The following is a 25,957-nucleotide window of genomic DNA, read 5'->3' on the forward strand; positions in this document are numbered from 1 at the left end:
GGATCAGAAGGCGAACACGCTGCCGACTGAGCCACCGAGACCGGTGTTCCCAGTAACGCAGTCCAGTTAACGAGTTTTCCGGATACCTGAATTCCGAATAAGCGATGATGATGATGTGGTGGCGGCAGTGTGTAATGGCGCCTGAACAGCTATGGCGATGATGCGCCGAACTAATGGTTGCCATCAACTGTTGACTGCCAAACTATACGGATTATTGTTTATTAGAGTGCTGACCACAGTTTACAGGAACCATTGGAATACATAGGAGTCTCAGGAGCGCAAGAGAAGACCTCCGTGAAAGTGTTGCTGCTTGCAAGAGACACGAGGAGCCTGAAAGAGAAATACGGTGTTTAGGTGAGAACTTTTAACCAATGGCCGTCCTGTGCCACAAGGGAGATTACAGTAGCGGCTGAGTGCCAGGCTTTTTCGATACAGTACATGAAGGCTCATACTGTGGCCACACACTGGACTTCCTATCCACACGGTATCGTGGGACATGCTTGTGAAGCCTTATTTTCATTTCATTTTCATTTTTCATCCTTCGTAGTACAGAAACTTGCTGTCATCGGCAAAGGAGTTGATACTACAACCATGTACGCTGCAGTGGTCTCAACTACTTCATTCTGCACGATCTCTTCGAAGGAAGGTGAGTCGACGAGAAATCCGCAACAGATTGTAGGATACAAGGCAAGCTCATGAAGCGCCAACTTGGTTAGGTTGGGTCACCTCCATAAGCTCTCGTTTGCTCTAGAAATGTGAGACGGATTGACACAGTTTTCGCAAAGAAGGGTGAAAGGGCCGTTCAAGGCCGAGACTAGCCGATACTTTTATTTCTTTAGGTCCAATTGAAAACATTGGTCAACACAAAATTACGCCAGTTTGTCAGAGTATTCACCGTACGCACGTAGACGCCGCTGACATTGTTGTGGCAACTCTTTGACGCCCTTGGTGCAGAAATATGCGGGCTGCTGTCGTAGGCACCGCAGGACATCTTTCTGGTGGGTTTCATCTCTGGAGAACGTCTTTCCTCCAAGTTACGAAGGGAGTTTTCCTCAGGACAGGAGCCGCCGATATTTCGAACAGAGACCGTTCTTCTTCTGCGCACCGTTCTCACCATTGGCATGGTATTTAAAGGGTTAGGTGCGACGTGTTAAATGTTCATGCGAATTGTAGGTCACCACCCGGAGGGAAGAAAGGGTCCGTACGTGCTTCTGCGGTCGGAGTGAACGGTCGCTTTGTGGAGGGGATTATGTGAACCAAGTGAGATGCTCTTTAAGGGACAAAAACAAATCATAATTGTATGGGGCTAAATCTTGGCTGGACGAGGCATGCCGCAAAAGCTCCGGAGTTTGCTACAGTCAAATTCGCCGTGTGAGGCCGGGCATCATCATGAAAAATAATGACCCTTCTGGACAATATCCCGGGCCTTCTTCTTGTGAATTCCGTTTCGCACGGAACCAACCGGGAATTGTACTAGACATCATTCGTGACCCCTTGTTCCAAGAAGTCCATAAATGCCACCCTGCATGTGCCAGAAGGCAGGGCCCATTGACTCACCAGCAGACGGCTGTGTGTTGCTTTTCCATTACCTTATCGGAAAGCCTTATCGTCATTCCATGCTGCTTCTTTTTGTCTCTGGGGGTAAAATAATCTTTCCAGGGTAAACAGCGGCAAGGAAGCAGGCGAGCTGGTGATAATTGATGATAATTTAGTGTGTTTTTCCCCAGTCTCAGGGTTCGTTTTGAAGATCAATCCCTCCAGATTTCTCACATGTGGTGACTGTCTGCAAAACTTCACCCCCCCCTCGGTTCAGCAGCTGCTCAGAGACTGTAATGCGCGCTTTGACCAAAGTGAGGTGCCGGACAACGCATCTCGAGTGACGGGACGTTGTAGTGGATGAGGCAATAACACATAGAAATATAAACACAGTACAAGCCTCACAACTTGCAAAGCCTGTGCGTAACAGTAAGTGCCCCTGAACACACTAGCGACACTAATGTTACGGCGGGCTGCGTATCCCCGAACTGCTACTTGCAGGTTCTCGAGGATGGCTTGGTCAACATCTGTGATGTTTCACTGGCAAGACTTCAGTCACAGGAACGTGTCTGTGTGTTTCATTCGTCATCATAGCCTTTCTTTCGCCAAACTGTCTGCACCATTCTGTATGCACCAACTGGTCTTGCAAAATCTCAGCTGGTTTCCCTTGACAAGGAACTTGATTATGCATCACTGTTCCTCAGTTACAGACTGTGGGGACGCTCCGTGACAGTAGATATATTATGCTGTGTGGGGGCGTTCTTGATCACGTACGGCCGCGGGGCACGAAAAGGGTCTAAGGTCATGCAGACGTTGCACTGCGCGGCAGTCGTCGGCCGGGGGCCTTGGCGTTAGGAAGGGTAAAGTAAACCACGTGTTCTTTCAACGTCAGGACGTGTTGCGTGGGCAGATTTCCTGGGTCATGAGTGCTTCCCACAAGACATACTTCTCTCCGCCACGATAGCCGCACGTGCAGCACGTGCTGCTATGTGCGCTGCCACGTGCGTCCCCATATCAGTCGCCGAAGACTTTAACGGTCCTGGTCATAATTTTGACAACATTATACTATGTATTTTAGAAACCGGGTTCAGATCCACACGTGACAGACGTGATATGGAGACTTATCTCATATACCACTTCAACGCTCTTCCACGGTTCGGTATCAACAAATCACAAGGCACCCTAGAAACACAGAAAATATGCTGAGACCTCTTCCCTTCTATCCCCTTTATCATCTGTTATGTTCTGCGTGGCCACTGCTTTTTGCTTTCTTTATTGCATGCCACAACTTTGTACTAGAAATATATATCTTAAAGAAATGCTTTGGTTGCTCTGGAATTTCCCCCACGTAACCACTAACTTCCTTATCTTTCGAAATGCTTGCCAATTCCTGCCTGTTGTCCCGTTTTGTCTCCGTGTTCGTGAACCTCCCATTTCTGTAACCGGTCTGGAGCCAACATGACTTCATTCACATAATTTCACTTGCTTCCCGAGCTTTGTATTCCCGAGAATGCAGATTCAACTGAACTGAAAAGGACGCCTTTGCCGTTTCTTCGGCTGTACATCGATTCGAGAAGCATTCCAGAGGCTTAGAATTTCCAATTGAAACGGAACATCAACCGCTGGTACCGCTGCTCGGCAAGATTAAACTTGATCCTTCCACCTCGAATACAGTGGTTGTGTCTGAAACTAATTAGTCTTCGAGGTCATATATATGTCCCGGGAGGATGTCTTGGTAAGCGGATGCGCTATCCAGAGCGTCAGTGGAAGAACACCCTCAGGTGACGGTTGTTATTTTCTCCGGTGTTTCTCCGGTGTTATTTTCCCCGGTGTTGGTCACAGCGGTTCCCAACAAGGCTTATCCACAACTCTACTGTGTAAAATTTGCCGGACTAACTGGCACAAAATCCAAGCTTCTGATCGATTAATTACTGCACTGGAAACTGGCCTAATAAATATCGTTCTCGGTCTCACGTCACAGAATACTGGCAGTTCCGAACCGAGTTGATCATGTGGTGTGAATGACTTATTTTCAAGCGTACCCAATTTGTAATCCTTCAACTTTACGGAAGAAGTGCTGAGCCAATTGTATGAGGGCCATCACGGAGTGTCATGCTGGAAGGGGCTAGCCTAGAGTACTGCACAGGCCATAGTTTTAGGCCCTTGCCCCACCCGAGCCATTTTTTATTTTTTGATCTACTCGCCCTGGCCCGGCCCAGTCGCTTTATGTCCGGCCCTGCCCGGCTCAAACCCGAAAATGCATAACCGTCCTGATCCGAGCCCAACGCAGTTCCAGAACTGGAATAAGCTCACAGCTGCGTTTCTCTAGCCAGTGTGTGGAAGAGGGAAACGTTTCCTTGAGCATCAGGAACACACAAACCACATATCCGCCATATTTCCAATTCACGATCTATTTCTGCGCCGAAGGCCCCTTTGCAGGGGCCCTTCAAGTCGTTCACTTGAAGGAAGGGTAAATCGAATTCTGGATACGCCCTTGGGCCTTCTCAGTAAATTGCCTCAGAAGGTGGCTTCCACTGCTTTGCCCAGGAGTGCCCGGCATAAGCGCATGCGCAACGACGTGGCACATGAGAAAGGATGAATATAGGAAGGGGCGAAGGGTTCCTGCAGGGGAGAGGAGGGCTCGGCACGTAGGTCAAGTGCAGATTGAGAATACGGCGGTACACAGGTTGCTCCAGTCACGTAATTGCCCAAGCTGAAAACATACTGCCCTCAATTGACCCATTCATGCTGCTCACAAAGTCGAAAAGTTTGCTGCCATAGCCTTCCACCATATTTGAAGTTCACTCGGGCCACACAGGGGATGCTTGAGTGGAGGGTTCCGCATGGGAGGGCGCTGTTATCGAGCAAGTATCGTGAATAGAAGAGAGGGTCCGCGTTTTGTTTTTGTGTTCCTCATGCTCAACGAAATGTTTCTCGAATGACGTTGTACGACGAAAGAACTTCCTACCTGCTGGATAGTGACAAACGCGAAGGCGAAAAGTTGCTTTCATCACCGTGAGGAGCAGCGACCATTTCACACATGCTCTGCAAGGAAAAAGTCACGAGCCAGATAAGTCCACTAGGTGATTTCATGCTCAGTGCATTTAATTTGAACATGAAAGAACTGATGTCCTGAAGCTGGAACAACAAAGAAGGCACAAATACATACAAATCCTCAATTGCTGAAATTAACCATGAAAGATGAAAGTCACTGAAAAGGTTAGCCAGCTCTAGGACTCAAACCCACGTCTTCTGGATTACCGGCCCAGGGCTCAACCAATTGAGCTAAGCTAACAGGCCTCCTCAGCGACTTCCAGGGTGCGTCATCTGAAGGGACAAACCAGCCGCTCTCTCTCACTCATCCTCCTTTCACTCTTACGTTTTTTGCACATTCATACGACGGGATCGATGCGGGCAGCAACTGTCGAACATGAAAGAACTGATGTTCTGAGGCTGGAACAACAAAGCAGGGCCAAATACATACTAAGCCTCCTATTGCCTAATTACATTTAATCTATTTCAACGAGGATACATTTCATTGTCACGGTTACGGAAACAAAAAAGAAGCAAGAACACAATGCGTGTAACATCCCGTGAACAAAGCTGGTCGAGACGCTCAAGTGGATGGAGTTGCGGTTTCACAGTATATACAGGACTTTCTGTGCAGGACGATCCATGTCAGGCTGATTGATCATGACGCGTTGGACGCGTATCATACGATGCTGCGAACCCCGCATCATTCATTGCTGAGAGAAAGTTTACAACGTTCCTGCCGTTCGCGCAGGAACGCGTCGCGAAATTGCACCTAACCCACATCTACGGTGCACTGCCCAGTGCACAGTTCAACTTTTTGCGTCAATGCAATGCCATTTCCTAGGAGTCGCTGGGGGCCGTATTTTGACGGCGTGCAAACTATGAAGGAACGGTTGAAAAAGGAATCCCGTATCAACTTGATCCACCTGTTACCTGTTTGGAGCCTGTGATCATCGACAGAATGCGAATTACTCGAGCAAAAAGTAGCAAAGTGCTGTAAGACCCCGACTGTACTATACACTCTTAAAAATGAACTTCACCGCATAGCACGCTCCTAGCCAACTATCATCTTGAATGATATCGCTATCTGCCCTGATTTGTTGAAAACGGGAGGCGTACGCCATTTTTGTGACACTTATGCTGTTCATAATTGTCACAGAAAGGGCGTACGCCCTCCGTTTTCAACAAACCAGGTCAGACAACGATATCATTCGAGATGATGGTTGGAATAGGAGCGTGCTATGCGGTGACGTTCATTTTTAAGAGTGTACCGTGTGGAAAGCGTGCTGCGGCGCTTCGCGCACTGTCACTGTTGGTGCTGTGGGGTCGATTTAAATCTGGATTCGAATCCACACGAAAGGCATGTGCACTTCATTGGTGGCCAGTTAACGGTTGCGATTTGGACTTTCACTTAACTCTTTTCCTGCAGACAGACCTCCGTTTGAGTGGGACTACTTTTTACGCATCTACACTCTTAAAAATGAACTTCACCACATAGCACGCTCTTAGCCAACCATCATCTCAAATGATATCGTTATCTGCCCGGATTTGTTGAAAACGGGGGGCGTACGCGTTTTCTGTGACACTTATGCTGTTCATAATTGTCACAAAAAGGGCGTACGCCCCCCGCTTTCAACAAATTAGCTAGGGCAGATAACGATATCATCGTTTGAGATTATGGTTGGCTAGGAGCGTGCTATGCGGTGAAGTTCATTTTTAAGAGTGCACTTTAGTCACGTGCTCTTAAATGGAGCCGCATATCAGGCTTCCAGTCAACTATCATCTCGTGTAATATCGGTCTCTGCACTGATTTGTTGGAAACGCGAGGCGTACGTTTTCTTGATTATATTTTTGTGACACTTAGGCGGCCATGGTATAACTGTCAGGAAAAAGGAGTACCGCCAAGCTTTCCACCAAGCAAGACTGATAATTAGGACGCGGGAGTTCATGCAAAATGCATATTATTAATGCATATTAACGCGTTCTTACGGATACCGTAACGTTTCTCCACACACTACACTCTCGAAAAAAAAAAAAAAAAAAAACAAGATGTGAAAAGGTGGTAACTTCGATAGCTACCACATAGGTCAACATAGCGTCTGATAAAGGGTGTAAAAGGGCGATAAAAGCAATTATCATATATCCAAATTGCTACAAAAAGGCGTACGCTCCCCTCGCTCACCGAATCAGAAGTGGTAACCCTATCATTCGTGGGAGAGAGTGAGGTAGCAGGTAGAACATTGCAACCCTTTAGGCACAACATAACATATGCGACAAATATTACCTCCTAAAAGGTATAACTGCTCCACCCTTTTTTCTGTGAGTGTACCAACAACAACGACGCTATTCTACACTGTTTCGGCATACTCCTTCCTGATCTTCATATAATATGTCGGTTGCATATTATGTAATATTGGCGGGGCTATTCGAATTTGTTTTTGAAACATTTGCCGTCATGTCGCTTACGTTGTTTCAAAAGCAGGTCATAGGCACCAAACCAGTGTTCCAGCTACACGTCTAAACTACTACGCAGCTTTTAGGCAGCTTCGTGCTGGGCAAACAGTGGATTCGGGAAAGCGCCTCCAGTACCTAGCATCAACTTCTCTAAACAGACTGCGCCACGAGTGTCCGAGTTCTGCTTCATAAAAATAAGGGAATCAAAGTATTTGCAGTCTGTGGGCGCCGTTCTCGGAGGCAAAGAACAGCGCAAGGAAGAACTGTGTGTACATGGCGTAGATGAGGTAAGTAGAGATCCCGTCAAAGCTTACGAAACATTAGAGTGACGTATGTCTGCATCGGTGAGACACTCTACACTCTTAAAAAAAGGGTGTACTTTAACTCCTTTCCTCGCCACATATATAACACCCATTTGGAGAGTACAATTACTCTCAAAAGGGTGTCTCCTCACTCCCTCAAAGGAGTAGCATAACACCTTTCTCCCTGCCGGAGAGTAATATTACTCTCCAGTAGGGAGAAAGGTGTTATGCTACTCCCTAACATCTAGCGACATATCACACCTTTTCGCGGTACACGGCCTTCTAAAACTTTCAAAGCAGGAAAACAAACAACATTTATTAACTTTATTTTGGAGTGATGAATGGGGAGTGTCATCTCCAGGGGCGATACTCTACCCCATCGCTGGTGGTGATGTACGTGGGCAATGAAATAATGAGCCCACTTGCGGTAACGCCCGAAGTCCTGTTGTGTGCAAAAAGCACTACGAGCTTTGAGGGCAGAGCGTTGTTTTCTGGAACTGATCAGGGACCAAGCAATTTTCAGCGAGAGAAATAGCGATTGACCAGCTGGACTCATACCCAAAACGCACTTGTTGCGAAAGGAGAAGGAGGAACTGAGTAGGGCGCGTGATCACGAGAATAAAACGATTTGTTGGTTTTCGCTGGGCAAGAAGGCAAGCAGTCGTGGTCCCTGTTACTTCGTCTCGTTAATTCGGAACATTTGGTGCCGAAACTCGGGAACGACTGCACTCGACAATGCCCCGCGAGGGTCAACTAGATCGCCTCAAGAGGACTCGAGCTGGGATCCGTGGGATGGTCACCCGCACCATCGCGCATCTAGAAGAATGCCTCGCGCGCCCCGATATTTAGAAGGCCAGCGTTGAGGTAGGCATGGACTACCTGGTTGCACGGAAGGCCGCGTTGTGCAACCTCGATCAGCATATTCTCGAACTCATTGGCGACGATGCTGGGTTCGATGAGGAGAACAACGCTGTGTTGGAGCAGGAAAAGCGGATCGAAGCAGCCATCAGTCAAGCGAAGCGGGCCTTCCGCGAACAGTTGCACACGACTGGGGATCCGCCATCTCAAGCAGGCCGCACCGTATCGCTGCCGAAGCTGCAGATCCCGAAATTCGGAGGAAAACTGCAAGATTGGCAAAGATTTTGGGAACACTACGACGCTACGATTCATGGAAATGCTTCCCTAGCCCCAGTAGAGAAGTTTAAAAATCTATTATCTTTTCTTACGGACGACGCCAAACGAGCAATTGACAGCATCGGTCTCAGCGGGGACAATTACGCTACCGCAATACTGACTCTCAACCAACGATTCGGGCGCACAGTTCTACTCTCAGCAGAACATCTAGACAAGCTACTGGCCCTCCACTCGGTGAACAGCTGTAGTGGCGTAGCCCAGCTGCGTCATCTGTACGACGAGGCGTCACGGCATACAAAGGCTTTGGAATCGCTTGGCATACCCCGATCGAGTTACGATGTCGTTCTATACAGGGTGCTTACGCGCTGCATTCCTACCGACCTCACCTCTTCGTCCAGTTTCAGCACAGCAGGAAAGCGGACGCTGCATCTGGGGGGAACAGTGGCGGCGGGGCTCCCTCCGCTGACGGCCCAAGGACTTTCTCGACAGCGGAACAGGTGACCGCTCTTCTTACCTTTCTGCGGGTGCAAGTCGAAAGTAGGGAAGAAGCGGCCTTTCACCGTCCCCGGCACGTTCAGAAGGACAATACAGAGGGCACCCTGCAAGCACGCTTACCGTCCGCGGCAGCCCTCCCTGCTGCTGTCAACGTCCAGGGGCAACGTCCAGGGGCTCCAGTTTCCCAGAGGAATTGCGCGTTTTGTCGTGCAAGCGACCACTTCACCGAAGATTGTCCCGTTCCCGTAACACCAGAAGAGAAAAAGCGGCTGCTGAGCTCCACGCGACGCTGTTATCGATGTGCAAAACGCTACCATCATGCACGCCACTGTCGAACCTTAGCCAGTTTAGTTTGCAGGAAGTGCAGCGGTCACCATCTCACAATACTCTGTGATGTACAGCCCGTGGCAGCGTCTCTAGCCGCCGAACCCCATCCGGCAACGGCCGCAGCGCCGTCTCCAGTGCAAGCAACACCAGCTTTTATAGACAGTACCGTCATACTGCTTCAAAGTGCTGCGGTGGATGCCTCTGGCCCCGGAGGCAAGGCAAGAGTCCAGATCCTGCTTGATAACGGAAGTCAACGGACCTTTATCAGAGAGGACCTCGCTATGAGCCTACAATGTGGGACAATCAACGTTGAGGACTTGGCCATCTACGCGTTTGGGTCAACGCAATCTGCCCGCCACAGATGCAGTAAGGTCACTGTAAACATTACAGGCCGTGACGCCACCTTCGAGTTAGAAGCTCTAACGATTCCCGAGATATGCAAGTCCCTGAGCCCTTCGCTGGATACGCATTTAACACGCATGCTACACTGTAAACTTTTTCACACCTTTAAAGGTGTGCGCTATGCACATTCAATCTGGTTGCGTAACATTGCATCTCCAGGATAATATTTTACAAAATTCGGAAAGCATTACTACAGGTCAAGTGTCAGTGCAAATCTCGCTTTCATTATGTCTTGGATATCGTAGGTACGAGCTAATGCATATATGCATCGCTATCGATAATCGAGCACGCGCAAGTGTCTACAATACTGTTGAACAATGTTGAGATGTTGCAAGACGGAATTTTTGGAGGACAGACAGCACTCGAGTAAAGAAAATTTGTGCGAAACCGTGCTCCATTATGATGTTACCGAAATTATAGCTAAAAAGGCGTGCGCCATGCACGCTATTACACCTTTAAAGGTGTGAAAAGATTTAGAGTGTACTTGAGCGTGACTTGCAACCTGCGTCAACAACAGGCGTTTCCCGAAGTGTTGACATCCTGGTCGGAGCAGACAACTACTGGCGTCTTGTAACGGGACGAATTCTGCGACATCCCTGCACCCGACTACCAAGTCATCCACGCGAGGCATGGCCGCGAGGAGGAACGGGCTGGAGGCAGCCCCAAAGGGCACGCATGTCAAATGCCACTCCTGCAATGGCGGGTACAGGTTGGAGGCAGATGGAAGAGACCGTGGAACAGACCGCACAGAAGTGGAGTAGTATACGACTTGCGTTAAACAAGCCGCGGTCCAGTTAGAAACATGGACCCCATCTGCCCTGCGCGTATTTTTCCCTGCGCGGCGCGTGTGCGGAGGGTTGTCCACGTGATTATCGACGGGGGAGGGCTGCGCGTGCGCTCATCGTAGCATATTTTTCAGCCTGGACAGACTTCTTTCGCCGACTTCACATATTTTTCCGATGCAGCAGGTGAGCGGTTTACATGCAGATACATGCAAAGGAGGGTCATACACAAAAAAGGACTAGTGAAAATATATTTATTAATGCCATTCAAGTTGAGGTATATTTATTAAAGCCAATAGTGCTGGGAATTGTGCCAATTGTGATGCCAATCAGGTGAAGGAGAAAACCCAGTCGTAAAACCTTCACCACCTCTAACAGGGCGGCGCTCAGGTGGAGGGCTGCTGTGGTGGGCGGAGCGTGACCGGAGGGCTGCGTGCGCGCTTACCCCTCACCCTGGGCTGACTTCTTTCACCATTTTCCTACTTGGGCCGACTTCCTTCCCGCGACAGGTGGGCGTCGCGTGGCCGGAGGGCTGTGTGCGCATTTACCATTCAGCCTGGGCCGCCGACTTTCGTCATTTTTCAGCCTAAGCCGACTTGAATCATATTTTTTTCAGCTACAACAGGTGTGCAGTAGGCTGTTTACATGCAAAGGATATTCATATATATATTTATTAAAGTCGTTAGGAATTATGTTATGACTCTGCGTGAATGGGAAAAACTTAGCGAAAAAATCTGAAATAGAAGGAACACTAGGAACACAATACACGTAACAACACTTATTACAGGTATGATACATTAGCATTCAACAAACAGAACTAATGATATCTGACCTGATTTGTTGAAGACAGGTGCCATTAGATGTATGGAAGACCACGGAACACGAACGACAAGAGGAAATAAAATCTATACCAATACAAAGAAGATATTCTTAATCAATACAATTACAATCAAATTACAAGTTATATTATAAAAAGTCTGAGACCTGAGAACCATCATATCTGTCAGAACATTTCGAGCGCAATATGGAATCTCAATTTCATATTCGAACATTACTCAACTTTTAATTTCTTATTAAGTGAACAGCATAGACGTAAGGAAATAACGAGAAACAACACAATCAACAGCTACAATAGAGAGCCAAAACCTGCGTACCATCCAACACATAGAGAAATAATAGCTAATCAATCTATCAAAGGCGAAATAGCACAAACTTAACAATATAGCACAGACTTAACGCTGAACAACAGAGGAACACGCGGCGACACGTAAACAACAACAGAGGAAAATAATCTATCATTGAACCATCATAAAATCGATCAATGTACAATTTTCATTCTAACAAACACTACGAACCTTGATGGAGATATCCAAGACGTAGAAAATATGCACTGTTTTCACTCTTTTCCTCAAAGCCAGGAGACTTTATGTCTCTATCTATGTGACCATAGCACCGCGCATGCTTTATCACTCAAAGGGTTAGGGGCTATATTACTTCGTCCAGCAAACGGGACGCTCTAGAGGTCAGATAAGAGAGTTCAAAGGCGATATATTTTATTGTGCAGCGCAAATAGATGTCGATATCACTGGCTGGGGTCACTATCTTTTCGCATCCTTTCCCTGAAACGGAAATCTTTCGTCAAAGTGGTTGACAAGTCGGTTAAGTTTGTAGAGATGCGATATTGTTATTGAAGATGTAGAGAAAGTCCAAATTATTAATTGGTAGCAATGATTTAATTACATCAATTTTTGTAATATCTTGCAACAGAAATTTCTAATGAACCACACAGAAATATCAAATGTGAAATGCAACTCAGAGTTATGAGGCATTCCCATCTTAGAGATACTTACTTATGTCATTCGAGTGAACAATTGAAACAAATGCAAGACAATACTTATTTCAGGCAGTACTCATAGAGTATCAGACGAGTGAATACTTGAAACAAAGTCAAAACAATAATTCTCACGACAGGTCGAGATTATAGCATTCTAAACCAGATAATAAAATTTTAATCAAGAAAATAAACATAGATATGCTTTTAATTAAGTGTAGATGTGCACTTGAAAACAGAAGAGACAATTGCTCTGCATTGAAAAGATGGACAGATTTTGTACTCGATACCATAAGTCATGGGAAGATGTGATAAAAAACTGCTTCGAAAAGGAGGAGCCGCGAAACGATTTCATTATCGCTGCATTTCAATACGTCCTGGATATGGTCGTATTCGGGGATATGGTACAAACTACAGAACTGAAGGTGCAAGAATTTATATGCCGAATCTACAATACTTATAAAAATATCTGCACATCATCATCGGAAGGGCCACTAGGATTGATGGCGGAGTTTTTGAGATTTGCTAATGAAGAATTGAAATACACTAGACCAGATGTAATTGTAATCATTGCAATGGGCATTGCGTACATCAAGAAAGCAGTCAGATCAAATTATCATATACAAGCGGTCTATATCGCACGATTCATTACGGATTTGTTGAAATTACACATATCTGAGATGGAAAGTACATAAAATCTTATCACGTGATATATTCCACTACCACGGCAACGCAATTATTTTCTTCTACCAGTCTCTGCAACGATGTCGAATCAACAGAAGTTCAATATTGTTGTGCAAGGTCTGATGTATTATCACCTTTTGAAACTCAACAAACATATCAATTGCGGTGTACCACCGGACGATTTTCATCTAATACGCTCTTGTACGCCATTCAAGAATCTTCATACAAAGAAAGGAAACATCAATAAGAGACTGTGCAAGTTCATCGCCACTAAGTGCAAGTTGTTGAATCAATACAAACACGGCGACAACATAGCGCCTGCGTTAATCAACGTTGGATTCAAGCGCCCAATAATCAGAATAAACTATTTAATGTCTTCGGAATTCATCAATGAAGACAACAAACGAAAACTTCAGAGTTTGAAATAGAACGAAATAAACAAGTGTATAACTGAAACAATAAATGTAATCTTTGTCATCATCACAATGAAAAACACTTTACATTTAGCATGGCTAGACTGAGAACAATGATCGCCAAGGAAACGAATATTCCACAATTTGTGTAAGAATTCTCATATGGAATAGGTGCTATGCAAAATTACTCTGCGTCTGGCAACAACGAGTGCCGAGATTTAGTCAGCCATCTTTGTGTTGTCGACCCAATCGTCCCGGTAAACGTGCTCCTATCGCAGTCTATCGGCTCTACGATGACTGCTCGACTGCGTTTTCCATCTTATGGCCATGACATGTGGAAAAACGACTTGGAAGTTCTACCCTGTCTGTCAGATGATACGCTGGGAGGCTTGTGCGCGCTGGCAGAGCCGTCGGTCCGGCAACAGAAGAAATCTTACGTCGTCACCGTCGAGGCGTACGCCCAATCTTCGTCGATATTTACAAACGCGTGCGACATCAGGTACGTAACGTTTTTTGCTCTTCTGAAGTTAAGCGTTCGTAGATCATGACGACGCGGGAATATTTGAGACCAGAGCCTGCATTTTCGCACGGTTTAGCAAGTATGCGTATAACTGCTGCTACTTGCTTGTCGTAGGCGCACATTAAGCCTGTGGAATTTTACAATGCAATATGTGTGAGGCGTCTCGATTAAGGAGGGACACGTCCCGCTTTGCTCCCACTATTTTCAACGGAGTAGGCGCGGTTTGCAAATGCCTGTGTGTGAGGTATCCGCCCAACGTGAAAATTTACTCGCTCACTTGTTCACGTTTGACATCACTTTTGCGTAACGGGAGAGCCACTTCTGTCAATATTTTGAGCAGCAGGTATGATAAGCCTAATCGTCTCGTTCCTTTGACGTGGACGGAACGGTTCCGGGACATTTCATCGAATATCGTTTCGTCGAAAAATTGGCGTTTCATTGAACGCCGATTCATTGACACTTTGACATTGAGACATTACATCTGCTCTCTTACAGTCGTGGCACCATATATGCTCGGGCAACTTGCTACAGGAGCCAGAGGAAAACTGGACCGGAGTATAAAGTACAGCTGAAATTTGAAAGCTGTTCAGTAACCGATGCATACTGTGACTGCGTTATTGGAAAGGAGAGCCCATGCAGTCATCTCCTTGCGGCAGTACGACTGCTTATTTTGTTGAAGAAGAAAGGGTACAAGGAGGCACCACCGGAGCTGTCATGTACCGCGCTACCTCAACAGAGGAGGCGTCCTCGTCGTCAAAATATTGGACCGATGAGGGTACAGGACGTAGATTGGAGGAGCACCCGTGAAGGTGGTGTACTTCTGCCAATGCCGGTGCGGCTGTTCGATGCGCAGGCCAGGAGTATGGACCAACAGCACAAGCTGGAGTCTTTCCAGAAGTTGAGTGAACGTCAAGCTGGCCTTGGGAACCATGACTTCGCTGCTGTGCTGCGGGCTGCAAGGAGTTCTTTCGGCAACACGAAGCTTGGAGTGGCGCCTCCTTCCTCACCATTGACCTACCAGCAGGTAAGCCTGCCTGCAAACTTTAAGGCATGGATCGCTGCTGACATCTCGGCAGGGTCCAGTATGGTCAGCTCTGTGCCGGAACTGCCACTCTTCTGCGGAGCAACACAGTATGTCTTCCCGGACGGGCTCGCCACAGAAGAACAAAGTATACTGATGGTAAGTGTATGACTTTGTTCATACCCTTACATGTATCTTTGCATATCACGTGTGTGCTTACATTGTTGGAAATTGTGCAGATAACAACAAACACAATGCAGTGGAAGGAAATCTTCTACACTTCGAAAGAAGCTACTGGAATGGTCACTGAGCCAGCTGCAGGACTCAAACCACATATTCTATGCTACGGGTCAAGGGCTGTGCTTTTTAGCAACCTGGCCACCCTCGAAGAGGAGTCATTTGGAGGGTCAAGCACATGCTTTCGCCTCGATACATACTCCACTGTTCCGTGCAGATCTTTCGCACAGGCACCATGGGTCCATGCACATAGAACTTTGAGACTGTTCTCGTTGTCAGTATCAATAACCTGGGTCATGCTCTCTGCAAAAGTGACAACAAATGATACCATATTCCCCTTCATCAGACTGCATGCTGGAGTAGGCCAAGACGAACTGGCACGCTGCAAAACCCCATATTTGATGGCATTCGGGTGTAAGGTACCAACTTTCGGAGTCACAAAAACTGTCCTCCCTGGACAACCCAGCGTATACCGGCTAATGCGGGGGAAATACGGCAGGTGTGCAGTGAGGGGGTGCTTTGGGGTCAAAAGGCCCCCGAAACCGTACCTTTGGTAGTGCATTTTGGAAAGGGATAAAATAGGCTGAGTCCTACCCTGCCATATAAACCTCCCATACAGCCCCTCTTGACATTTTTTTCTGGCTACAGCATTGGAATATGGTAATAGTCATGTAGAGCCTGGTTGTCTTTCCTTCCCGCGACGATATTCTCTTCGGTCTCGATGTTCTATGCTGTTTGACCCAAGGATGATCGATGGCAGTTGTCCCAAATTTTAACACATCACTCTTCACAACGTCTGGTTCAAAATTGATATTCACTCTTTTTGCTTTTGCCAGGACATCAGTGTATCAGTGGAAGAGGCCAGGGAGCTGGAGCAGAACTCGAGGCAGCAGGCACTTAGTGCATGCTGGCATCAAGGGCGCCTACACAGACTCACGTCATCGTGCTTCGGTCAGGTGACAAGGAGAACAGAGTGGAGCGAGAAAGGCCTGCGGAACCTCATCGAGCCAAAGGACCTCTCACGAGTACGTGCCATACAGTACGGGCGGAAAAATGAAGGGCCGGCAGCAGAATGCTATGCCGAAGTTATGAAGCGCTGTGGCCACAATGTCTCACGGCGACACAGCGGTCTCATCGTCCATCCGGGGTGCCCGTGGCTAGGTGCCAGTCCTGATAGATTTGTGTACGACCCGAAGGAGCGCCCGTATGGCGTCCTGGAAATCAAGTGCCCATATTCCTTGAAAGACACTGATCCAGATATCTCTACACTGCAGCTATTGTGCATGAGTGTTAGTGAGAATGGGGAGCCAAGCCTCAAAAGGAACCACGAGTACCACGCTCAAGTAGTCGGACAAATGGCATTAACAGGATGTCAGTGGGCTGACTTTGTTGTGTTCTCCAAAACCTGGATTGGTATCGAGCGCATCAGGTTCGATGAACATGCATGGAGGGACATGAAGTCAAAACTTGACAAGTTTTATTTCTCCCATATGCTTCCCTACATTGTGAAGAGCCGGCAGCATCTGCCTTGACCGTGTGTTATGTATTCACTAAGATGTAGTGTGCTTTTCCCCCCTCTGAACTACAAGTACAGATTCCCTTCCTGATAACGCTTACTGAAAACTGCCTGCCCTGACAATCTGACTACGGACACACAGCTCCTATAAATAGCAGCATCCAACTTCTCCTGAACCCTTAACGACAACTGCCTGCCCTCGGAATCTTTGACTACGGACTCACAGCTCCCATAAACAGCAGCATTCAACCTCTCCTCCTCGTGGTGGGAGCTGGGCAACGGGCCCTCTTCGTGGGAGGGCCTGGCTAACGGGGCTCTGAATGCTGAATGCAGCTACTCAAGCCATGCGAACTGTACCACAAGAGGCACGTTTTTGTGTCAATGTGTATAGTGTGAAAATCTCACTAAAATTGTGTCATTTATGAAAGAATGCGTTATCTAGACTATCCCACCAAATGCGTTTTCCCTGCTTTCAAACATGCTCTATGAACGCTTCTCCCAGCCTGCTTTTGTGTGCTGTCCGAATGCTGATGTCTTTCTAACACCATGGGCATATTGTCAATTTGTGATTTAATTTTCTCCTGCTTTCCATGCCACTGTGCTGCCCTACCACTTCAAAGCATTAATAAAGTCCTCGTAACGTGCTGCACAAACTCTGGATGCCTTTAGCACAGTTCCATGAATGATTCTGTAGAGCAGTCAACAACAACTTTATTTTTGACCTTAGAGAGTGGGGAGTTTCATCGCCACAGGCGATACTCTACCCCATTGCGGTGGGAATGTGGGGAATAAAATAACGAGCCCCTTCACAATAACGATCGAAGTCCGATGGTGTCCAGAAATGTCAGAAGAGCTTTGAGCGCAGAGCGTTACTGGGCTGGATTGGGCCAGGGACCAAGCAATTTCGATAGGGAGAAGGGGCGAGAGTCCAGCTGACGAAGAGACTCGGAGAGTGTGATTTGGGAGGGTTGGTAGTGAGGGCAATGAAGAAGAATATGCTCCAGATCCTCAACAGCACCACAGTGGCAGCAGGTGGGAGAGTCAACTTGTCTCAAGCGGTAACGCCACTGAGCTGTAAAGGCCACATGGAGGCACATTCGGTGGATTAATGCAGCATCTTGACGAGAGGTGTTTCGTGGCAAAAATGTCGGTTGTCCGTTGCCGGAAGCCAGGGGTGTCACTAGGCGTCGCAGAATTGAACGGCGGTCTCCTCTCAGCAGAACAATACTGGTCTGTTTCCGATACGAGAGTGCTGCTTCTGCGGCGCTGTCCGCCTGCTCGTTCCCCACGACACCACAATGGGCTGGAACCCACTGGAGAACTAGCCTGTGGCCTGCTGCGTGGATAGTGTGGTAAGCTATTAACACATCTGTGACTACACTCTTAGAAATGAACTTCACCACATAGCACGCTCCTAGCCAACCATCATCCCGAATGACAACGTTCTCGCCCCTGATTTGCTGAAAACGGGAGGAGGAGCCTATTTTGTGGGGGCAACAAATCGGGGGCAAGAACGTTGTCATTCGGGACGATGGTTGGCTAGGAGAGTGCTATGTGGTGAAGTTCATTTTTAAGAGTGTAGGGGTGCGGATGGGCCTCATATGCCGGAATTTTCAATTCCTTGAAGTGCAGATTTGGAGTCTGTAAAGACTGCCCATTCCCGGGGTGTAAAATCAGCGATGTGTTGTAGAAAGAAAAGGATGGCATAAAGTTCCGCAACTGTGGAGGAGGTTGGATGTGAAAGGCGTCTCCCGTGCACTACGCCTTCGGATGTCCTGTAGAGCAGTCAAACGTCAGCTCTCTTATTCATTTTGCTGTTTCTTGTGATGCAAATAACATGGAAGGGCATCATGGATATGCCACATCCTGTTGATTTCAAAGGTGCACCAATTTTTTTTTCTTCTGTAACTGCACTACTTCAGTGTTGAATTAAAGGGCTTTGAAAGTTTGTAAGAATAGCGTCACAGTGTCACACAAGAATAGTGTCACAGTCCAGATTTGGTTGATGACAGGAGCCAATGAAAGTGGGATTGGCCTGTCGAAGATGTGGTACCCCTTGATGCGCTGTATTCGTCGCTCCACATGTATCCGTAGGGAAGCAATCGCTTGTGTTCGAAGCACTTCTTCTCTTGAGAATGTCCCATCTCTCAAAAATGGGGGCATATTCAGAAGTACTCCCTTCTTTTCCAAGAGGTCCGCAATCAGAAAACCCTTGTCCGCCATTACGACATCATTTTCTTCGAAATCTGGCCCCAGGAACCCATTCCGTGAGACGCACTCTCTGTCTGACGTGGATCCCGTGAACAGCTCGGACACAAAGCTGACCAGTCCATTTGGTGACACCCCTATGAGGGCTTTAAATGTGTTTGACGACTTGTAAGACGAGTACGTGCTTGACTGTAGTGACAGAGATGAAGGCACTTCACAGCGTATTTCGGTCGCATCAAGGATCACCCTTGTTGAAGCATATTTGTGCAGAAACTCTGTCGGCATTGTTGCATCGATGACTTCCCTTGGGGCCCAAAGAGGCAGGGTGCAGAGCTTGGCATACATGAAGTTTATCCATGATGTGCATATCCTGGATACCGCAGATTGTGTGACGCAAAACCTGTGACCTAGGTCAGCCTCAAGCAGACCAAGTCGCTGTCGAACTAAGACCAAGAAGAGTTCATCTTCTACACTAAGTTTTCTTTTCCGGCCTGCAGTAGACCTTGTTGTACTACTGCTCTCCTCAGTGCGCAAAACATTACAGCCACGTTCACCTGGGTCCAAGAGCTCCATCAAACTCATGAACTGTTCATAGCAGGGCAAACCGGTGTAAAGCATGAACTTCATCTGAATGCTTGAGCTTTTCGAGGGGAAAATTTGATGTCCTTTGTTCTTCTTCGTCAAGCTGGCACGCTACAGATTCATTTTGTGCCCGCAGTTCGTGGATGGCTGCCCTGGCAGATGTAAGCTGTTCCTCTAAGGCAGCACGCTTGTCTAGAAGTTTCAATATTTCTTGATCCTTCCCTACGATGATAGATACTCCTGCCCCTCTGTGCCTGGGGCATTAAGGGCAGGTTCGATAGGGTTGTCGCCATTCATGTCACTGTCGGTGATGGGTATGTCATATTCCTCGGTCGCAACATCTACGGTTTCGGTTGGCTCTTGTGCTTGGCTTCACTGTGCGGCTGGTGATCGTGGTAGCAGTTGTGCAGCACGCTGTTTTGGTGGCTTCCAAAGGCTGCACGGCTTGTTAAACGCAAACACTGATGGCACAGCTGTGTTTCTGAGAAGTCGGTGACCACTGGCAACACCAGGAATAAAGTCGGATGTGCAAAAATGTTTTTAGCACACCTTTGTGTACTTGGTCACACGAAAATCAGGGCCTTCATCTCTCTTTATGGCGATGATCCACTTCTTGAACTGTGTGCCGTCTTTAGGGAAACGATGAAAAGATACCTGCATTGCAAACGGACACAAAATGTACTCAGTGACGATGATAAGAGGGAATACTTGGACGCCACAATGTAACCTTGGCTATCACCAGATGACTTCTCATCCAATAAAAAGATGACTAACGCTAGGGTCAGTACTAAACACATTCGCGGCTCTGCGGAGCAAAACACTGCCACTGCTGCAGGTTTATTATCGGCGCAGCTGTATTCACGTGTCACTACATTCCGTGCATGAATATGGCATAAATTAATAGAACCACGGTCCCTCAATACTCTTTCTGGTCAGGGAACTCCCGAGAAAAGTTCGCTTAGGGCGCCCCGACGACACGTGGCCAGCCGCCGGCTCTAAAGCGAAACGCACCGCCCCGAAAATGTTGTCGCCACCGGCGTGCCAGCTCGGAAGATCTCTCATTGGCTGCGCATTATATGTATAAATATTTGGATGCTCATTGGTCGCCAAGAACTGGCGTCAGTTTCCTTCGCGCTGATTGGGCGAGAGTCATTTGATTGAGGAGCGAGCCAAGCGAGCGTCCGAACGCGCGAACGCGAACCGCTCAACGGAAGGACTCCGACGCTGACTGTGTGGAATAGTTGCGATTTACATTCTGGAAACTTAGCACTGCTACATTGCTTCGTGAAAACAGAATGGCAGATTCAACTAGTCATCACGGCAACAGAAAAAGGAAGAAGAACATCTCAGGACGTCCTTGCACGGCCAAAGGATGTACAAATCGCACGCATGGAAGCCGACATTCATTCTTCCGATTTCCCATCGATGAACGGTAAGACAAGTTTTGTTACTTTCCATTGAAGGACAAAATGCAGGTCTATCGTGTGAAGTCTACTACGAGTCATCGATTGGCGTTTGAGGCGTTTCATAATGAGAGTTGCGCTCGGACGCCGCTGTCAGATTATGTGTTCTCGTTCTACTCCATGTGTCACTATCACATGCGTAGCTGTTATTCATTTAGCGTGATACACGGATGCTTGTGACACGTGTGTTGTGGTGTTCAAATAGGAAATCTGCGTGGATCGCCTATGCACAACGCCCTGAGCTGAACCTGAACGATTTGGCAGACTGAGCTCTAAGTTGTAGGCTTTTGTGTGGCGAGCACTTCTCACCGGACTGCTTCATCTCTCGTGCCAAAGTACGGTTGAAGAAAACAGCTTGTCCGACAGTTCCGCTGCAGGGTGAGGTTTTTCACTTCAGTTGTGCATGTATGTTTTAGTTATACCCTAATTAGATCAATCTGTAGGCAGTGGTTGTGGAACTGGACGAGGTACATATGTGGGGACGGTGTGAACCACACATTCAAGTCAATCTGTAGACGTTCGAAGTTTGCATGTGGGCAGGTTTGAATATGACGTTTTTTTGTTTTTTGTTTTCCTTTTAGGACAAGCCAGTACTTCACTGCAGAGACAATGGCCTGGGCTACTTGCACTTGATTATGGTAATTTCATCCATTTTGTGCATCACGTTTCATGCATAATCAGTGGTTTACCAAGAATTTCGTCCCTGGGGGGGGGAGGTGGAGTTTTGACAAAATAATGCACAATCTCACAAAATTGTAGTGGGATCTCCTCCAATTTTCTTGTTTTTTTTTGGGGGGGGGGCTGTAGGGGGTTCTCCATAGATCACTGTTAATTCCTAGTAAAGTCAATGATGTGCCCTGTTGCTTCTTTTGTTGCACTTTTCCTCTGCATAACAGGTTTATATATCTTTTCATACACACTTTCACTATATTGACAGCAGTAACACAGATATTGTGATTGACAGCGGGACAGGTTGCTAACTATGCCTCTGTGGTCATTCTCCTTTAGATATGCCTCTTCAATCACAAGAGCAAACACAGGAGCCTCATGGTGCATCAGATATGCCAGTGGAAGGTTAGTTGCTCTCACATCTCTCTACTGTAACACATACGTAATTTTCTTTTTCTAAATGCTTTTTTCCGGTTTCACCACCTTCATCTGTTTCATGTTTTAATCATTATGTGCGTGGTACTCCATTTGCTGGGTTGTGTCACTGCCTAAAACAACGGTGGTCCTTTCTTGAGCACTTGCATGTTCTAGGACATTTACACTAAAGTACTAATCACAATAATGACAGTAATAATGCATATTGTGTTTGAAATGAGAGGTAAATATGCCGCTGTGTCAATTCTTCTTTAGATGTGTCTCTTCAGTCACAAGAACAACCACAGCAACCCTGCGTTCTTTCGGAGCCACCTGGCACACCTGACACACCAGTTTCCCCACCTTCACCTGCTCCAAGACCATCTCATGTTCCTATACCATCTACCAATACCTCAACAGGTGTTTTTTGTTTTTTTTTGCCACAGCATTTTCATGGAATTCCTGCTCGCTTTTGTATTTTTTTTTTTTAGATCCTTGCAGCAGTGTGGGTGATACACCAACCACTGCAAACCTGGACCGGCTGTCACCACCCAGTGAGTGTCCTTACTCAACATTTCTCTTGGTTTATTTTAAGTACTTTTTTTTTCTTTACAGCCCTTGGAGGTGCCGACATTTGCTCCCAGTCACCTGTGTTGGCTCCTGATTCATTGGGTTCATCTGGTATGTGGTCATTTACCATTATGCTGCCTGTACGAATTATTTGCCTACTGAGAACGAAATGGTAGCAGTAAAGAGAATATTCATTCTAACGAAAACCAGTAGAAAATCGCTGTCTAACAATGGCATTGCAAAGTGGGTAAAAGAATTTGCATCTTGGTGACGGCTATGCTCAAGGTTGGGAGGTAATGGGTTCGGAATCCTACCACTGGCTCTGCAGGTTGAGGTTTTACATGGGCTTTTTAGCAGTTCATCCAGACGAATGACGGCGTAGTTCCCCCTTGTCGACCCAGTATGCATATTAATTTCTCCTGTTCCACCGTTATTCACAATGCTCGCACTGTATAGAACACGAAACAGATTGAAAACACTGCACTCATAAAAATGAACTTCACCGCATAGCACGTTCCTAGCCAACCATCTACTCAAATGATAACATTATCTGCCCTGATTTGTTGAAAGTGGAATGCGTAAGCCTTTGTTGTGACACTGATGCAGTTCATAAATTTTCAACAAGTCAGGGCAGATAATGATGTCATTCGGGATGATGGTTAGCTATTACCGTGCTATGCCGTTATGTTCATTTTTAATCGTGTGTCTAGCACAGTTTTAGATATTACAGTCCCAGGTGATCTTTTGTGGCCTTGTGAACAGCATCCATGCCCTTCCTATTCCAATGCACAAGGTCAGTCCTTGGTGCTGCCTCGTTGCGCCGACGTCTGTACCTCCTATGTACAAGTAAAGGTTTCAGACAACATAAGCATAATGTTTTAAAGATTCCCATCCAGCTCTGTCAAGCTTGATCATTTTGCTAACTTACCTCTCGTACATGCCATAATTCGGCTTTCTGGGACCCTTTATGAAGATCTTGTGTATATCCAAGAGCTGAATGTCATCTGCAAGCGTTGAAGATAATGGCTCATACTTTTGTTTAAAAGGCATGAAAGATACATACACCGTTTACAGTAAACACTAAATTTGCACAAGGATGCCACTTCATCTTTTTTCCATAGTCGGCTATGTCATGATAGTATTTATTGCATTATCTGAGCAACTTACCACACTGTAGTGTCTGTATATGTGTGTTGACTGCGTGAAGCGTGTGCCATGCCCTAGATGTTTTAGAGACAAGTGGGCATGGTGGAAGTGTTAAAAGTATTACTTTGTCCACTCGTGTCTTGATGTGGTTGATGACTGCTGAGGTGTCTTTGATTCTTTTCGAATCTCTCATCTTTTCAAAAAAAAAAAAAAAAAGAATGAACATACATAAACTAGGAAGGTTTTACCACGAAAATCAAAGGCCTTTCAATAACATTCTGCAGCATCAAAGATTGAGTGAAGCATCAATACATTTTCTTCAATATGTGCTTACCTTTTTGATGTCATTAGTGCCAATCATTATGATGACTTTTCTGTGAATATTTTCGCAATTCTCAAGTGCGTGCAGTAAAGCCTGGCATGTGGCACCGGGCTTCAAAACTGAAGATTCTGAAAAATGAATGTAACTGAGCACTGATTTTTGTTCCTTTCAAAAATGAGGCTTTCACAATTAAAAAAAAAAGCCTGAGGTGGAAGCGACACCTCACCTCACAGTTATGTTTATAGAGGTACAATCAGGGTAGGGGGTAGGTAGGCCACTACCTCATGACCCCCGCCTCTTACTAGTTTCTGTTCATCCACGTTGTGACCATAAAACGGGTGCTTCCTGCTCGAAAATCCTCCCCCCTCCCCGTACGCCGGCACCGCGGTAACATGCATATTGAGAAGAGAAGGGAGGGGTGCACACAATCGTGGACCTCAGCAGTGTGCAATAGTTAACTTGTAAATGTGATCAGCACTTACGTAGATCGCTCCTCTTTCGCCGAGTGATACGCTCCGCCAGTCGCAGCATCATCGAATCACCCACGAACTGGTGGTCGTATATAACAGACATCTGAAAACCTCAACACTAAGTGTGCCTCCGGAACGAGATGATCGCAAAATGTCACGCGGGAAATTCGTAGGATGAACTCTCACCTCAGTACCTGTAGACGTTCGGGTTGGGACAGTAGTATGTAGCAGCACTAGCTGCACCAACATCGCCTTTGGCCACATGACCCTTTTTCTGCTCTGGCACCTCGCGCTCGCGAGATGCGAGCTAGTTACTTCTTCTTCTACTCGAGCGACCGGCCCGGACGGTCAATAAAATAGTCTGGTCCGACTTGACGCCTTTTGTCTCCTGGCCTCACTCAACTCGCGACAAGTACTTTCGATTCTCGCATACGTTGCGCAATACGCACATCATGTGCCGCGCGACGTGTTGCGACGCCATCTATGAGGGCTGAGTAAATGTTAGCAACGCTCTCACATTTTGCTCTAACCTATCGCTGATAACCAATGTACGGTGACTGTGGTGATTCGAGAGATAGCGAGCCGCGATGCGATGCGCGAGGCCGAGCGTTTGTCATGGGGAAGATAATGAGAGTGATAGTGGTAGTGATAAGTATAGTAGCAGCTAGAGAAAGAGGAACAGAGGAAATTTTTCGGTTCTTTCTTTTTTTTTGGTGGGGGGGGGGTAATCAAATTAATAGTTGGGACAGGAAAACAGATTATGCTGCCCTACTTTGCATAATTATGATGGAGAATAAATGACTATATTCTGCAACTCTGTTGCCGTAGCATACCTGTGTTTCGTTTTGTTCACACGGTGACATTGTTTGCTTTATTGTTATTTATTTATTTGTCTCTTATATTTTCTTTACTGCAGCAGCTACACCAAGAATACACAGGGGAGGCAGACCCAAAATTGTGAGGACTCCAAGGACCACTTCTCTAATTCAGTCACTAAGGGCGTCACGTGACAAGCTGCGAAAAAGTCTGTTTCGTGCTAGAAGAACTGCTTCGACAGCACAGCTAAGTACCTTGTCAAGAGCTCAGATAATTAACGGTGCATCACGGTATATGTCAAAGGAGGCACTTGAAATTTTCAGGGTTCAGTTGTACCTGCAGCGTTTTCGCAAGTATGGGCGCCGGTGGCCTGAGTACTTCCGGGGTTTAGCCCTAAAATTGCACTTCATGGGGTCGAGGGCTTACAGATTTTTAAGTCGGTTCCTGGCTTTACCAACTGAGCGTACCCTCCGTACTTGGCTAAAGGATGTTCATGTGGAGCCTGGAGTGCTGCCCGAAGTTCTCAATAGGCTGGAGGCCAAGCTTAAGGATCTACCACTGAAGGACCGCACATGCATGTTGATGTTTGATGAGATGTCTATCAAGCAAC

The 25,957-nt window shown here is 46.8% G+C and overlaps 1 protein-coding gene and 2 long non-coding RNA genes across 3 annotated transcripts; 2 read left to right on the forward strand and 1 right to left on the reverse strand.

The window, feature by feature from the left end:
* Nucleotides 1–18,616: 18,616 nt before the first annotated feature.
* On the reverse strand, nucleotides 18,617–19,240 carry LOC135374269 (uncharacterized). Its single transcript, XM_064607261.1, has one exon. It carries the CDS (start codon nucleotides 19,238–19,240, stop codon nucleotides 18,617–18,619), a length of 624 nt encoding a protein of 207 aa, XP_064463331.1.
* A 1,445-nt stretch (nucleotides 19,241–20,685) lies between these two features.
* Nucleotides 20,686–22,014, forward strand: LOC135374286 (uncharacterized). The gene is made up of 4 exons (XR_010416828.1): nucleotides 20,686–20,909; nucleotides 21,146–21,318; nucleotides 21,522–21,578; nucleotides 21,949–22,014. It is a non-coding gene; the product is annotated as an uncharacterized LOC135374286 (long non-coding RNA).
* A 340-nt stretch (nucleotides 22,015–22,354) lies between these two features.
* On the forward strand, nucleotides 22,355–25,753 carry LOC135374279 (uncharacterized). Its single transcript, XR_010416823.1, has 3 exons — nucleotides 22,355–22,577; nucleotides 22,639–22,704; nucleotides 25,448–25,753. It is a non-coding gene; the product is annotated as an uncharacterized LOC135374279 (long non-coding RNA).
* Nucleotides 25,754–25,957: the final 204 nt, after the last annotated feature.

Source organism: Ornithodoros turicata, unplaced genomic scaffold (assembly GCF_037126465.1).
Source record: "Ornithodoros turicata isolate Travis unplaced genomic scaffold, ASM3712646v1 Chromosome52, whole genome shotgun sequence".
Lineage (NCBI taxonomy): Eukaryota > Metazoa > Arthropoda > Arachnida > Ixodida > Argasidae > Ornithodoros > Ornithodoros turicata.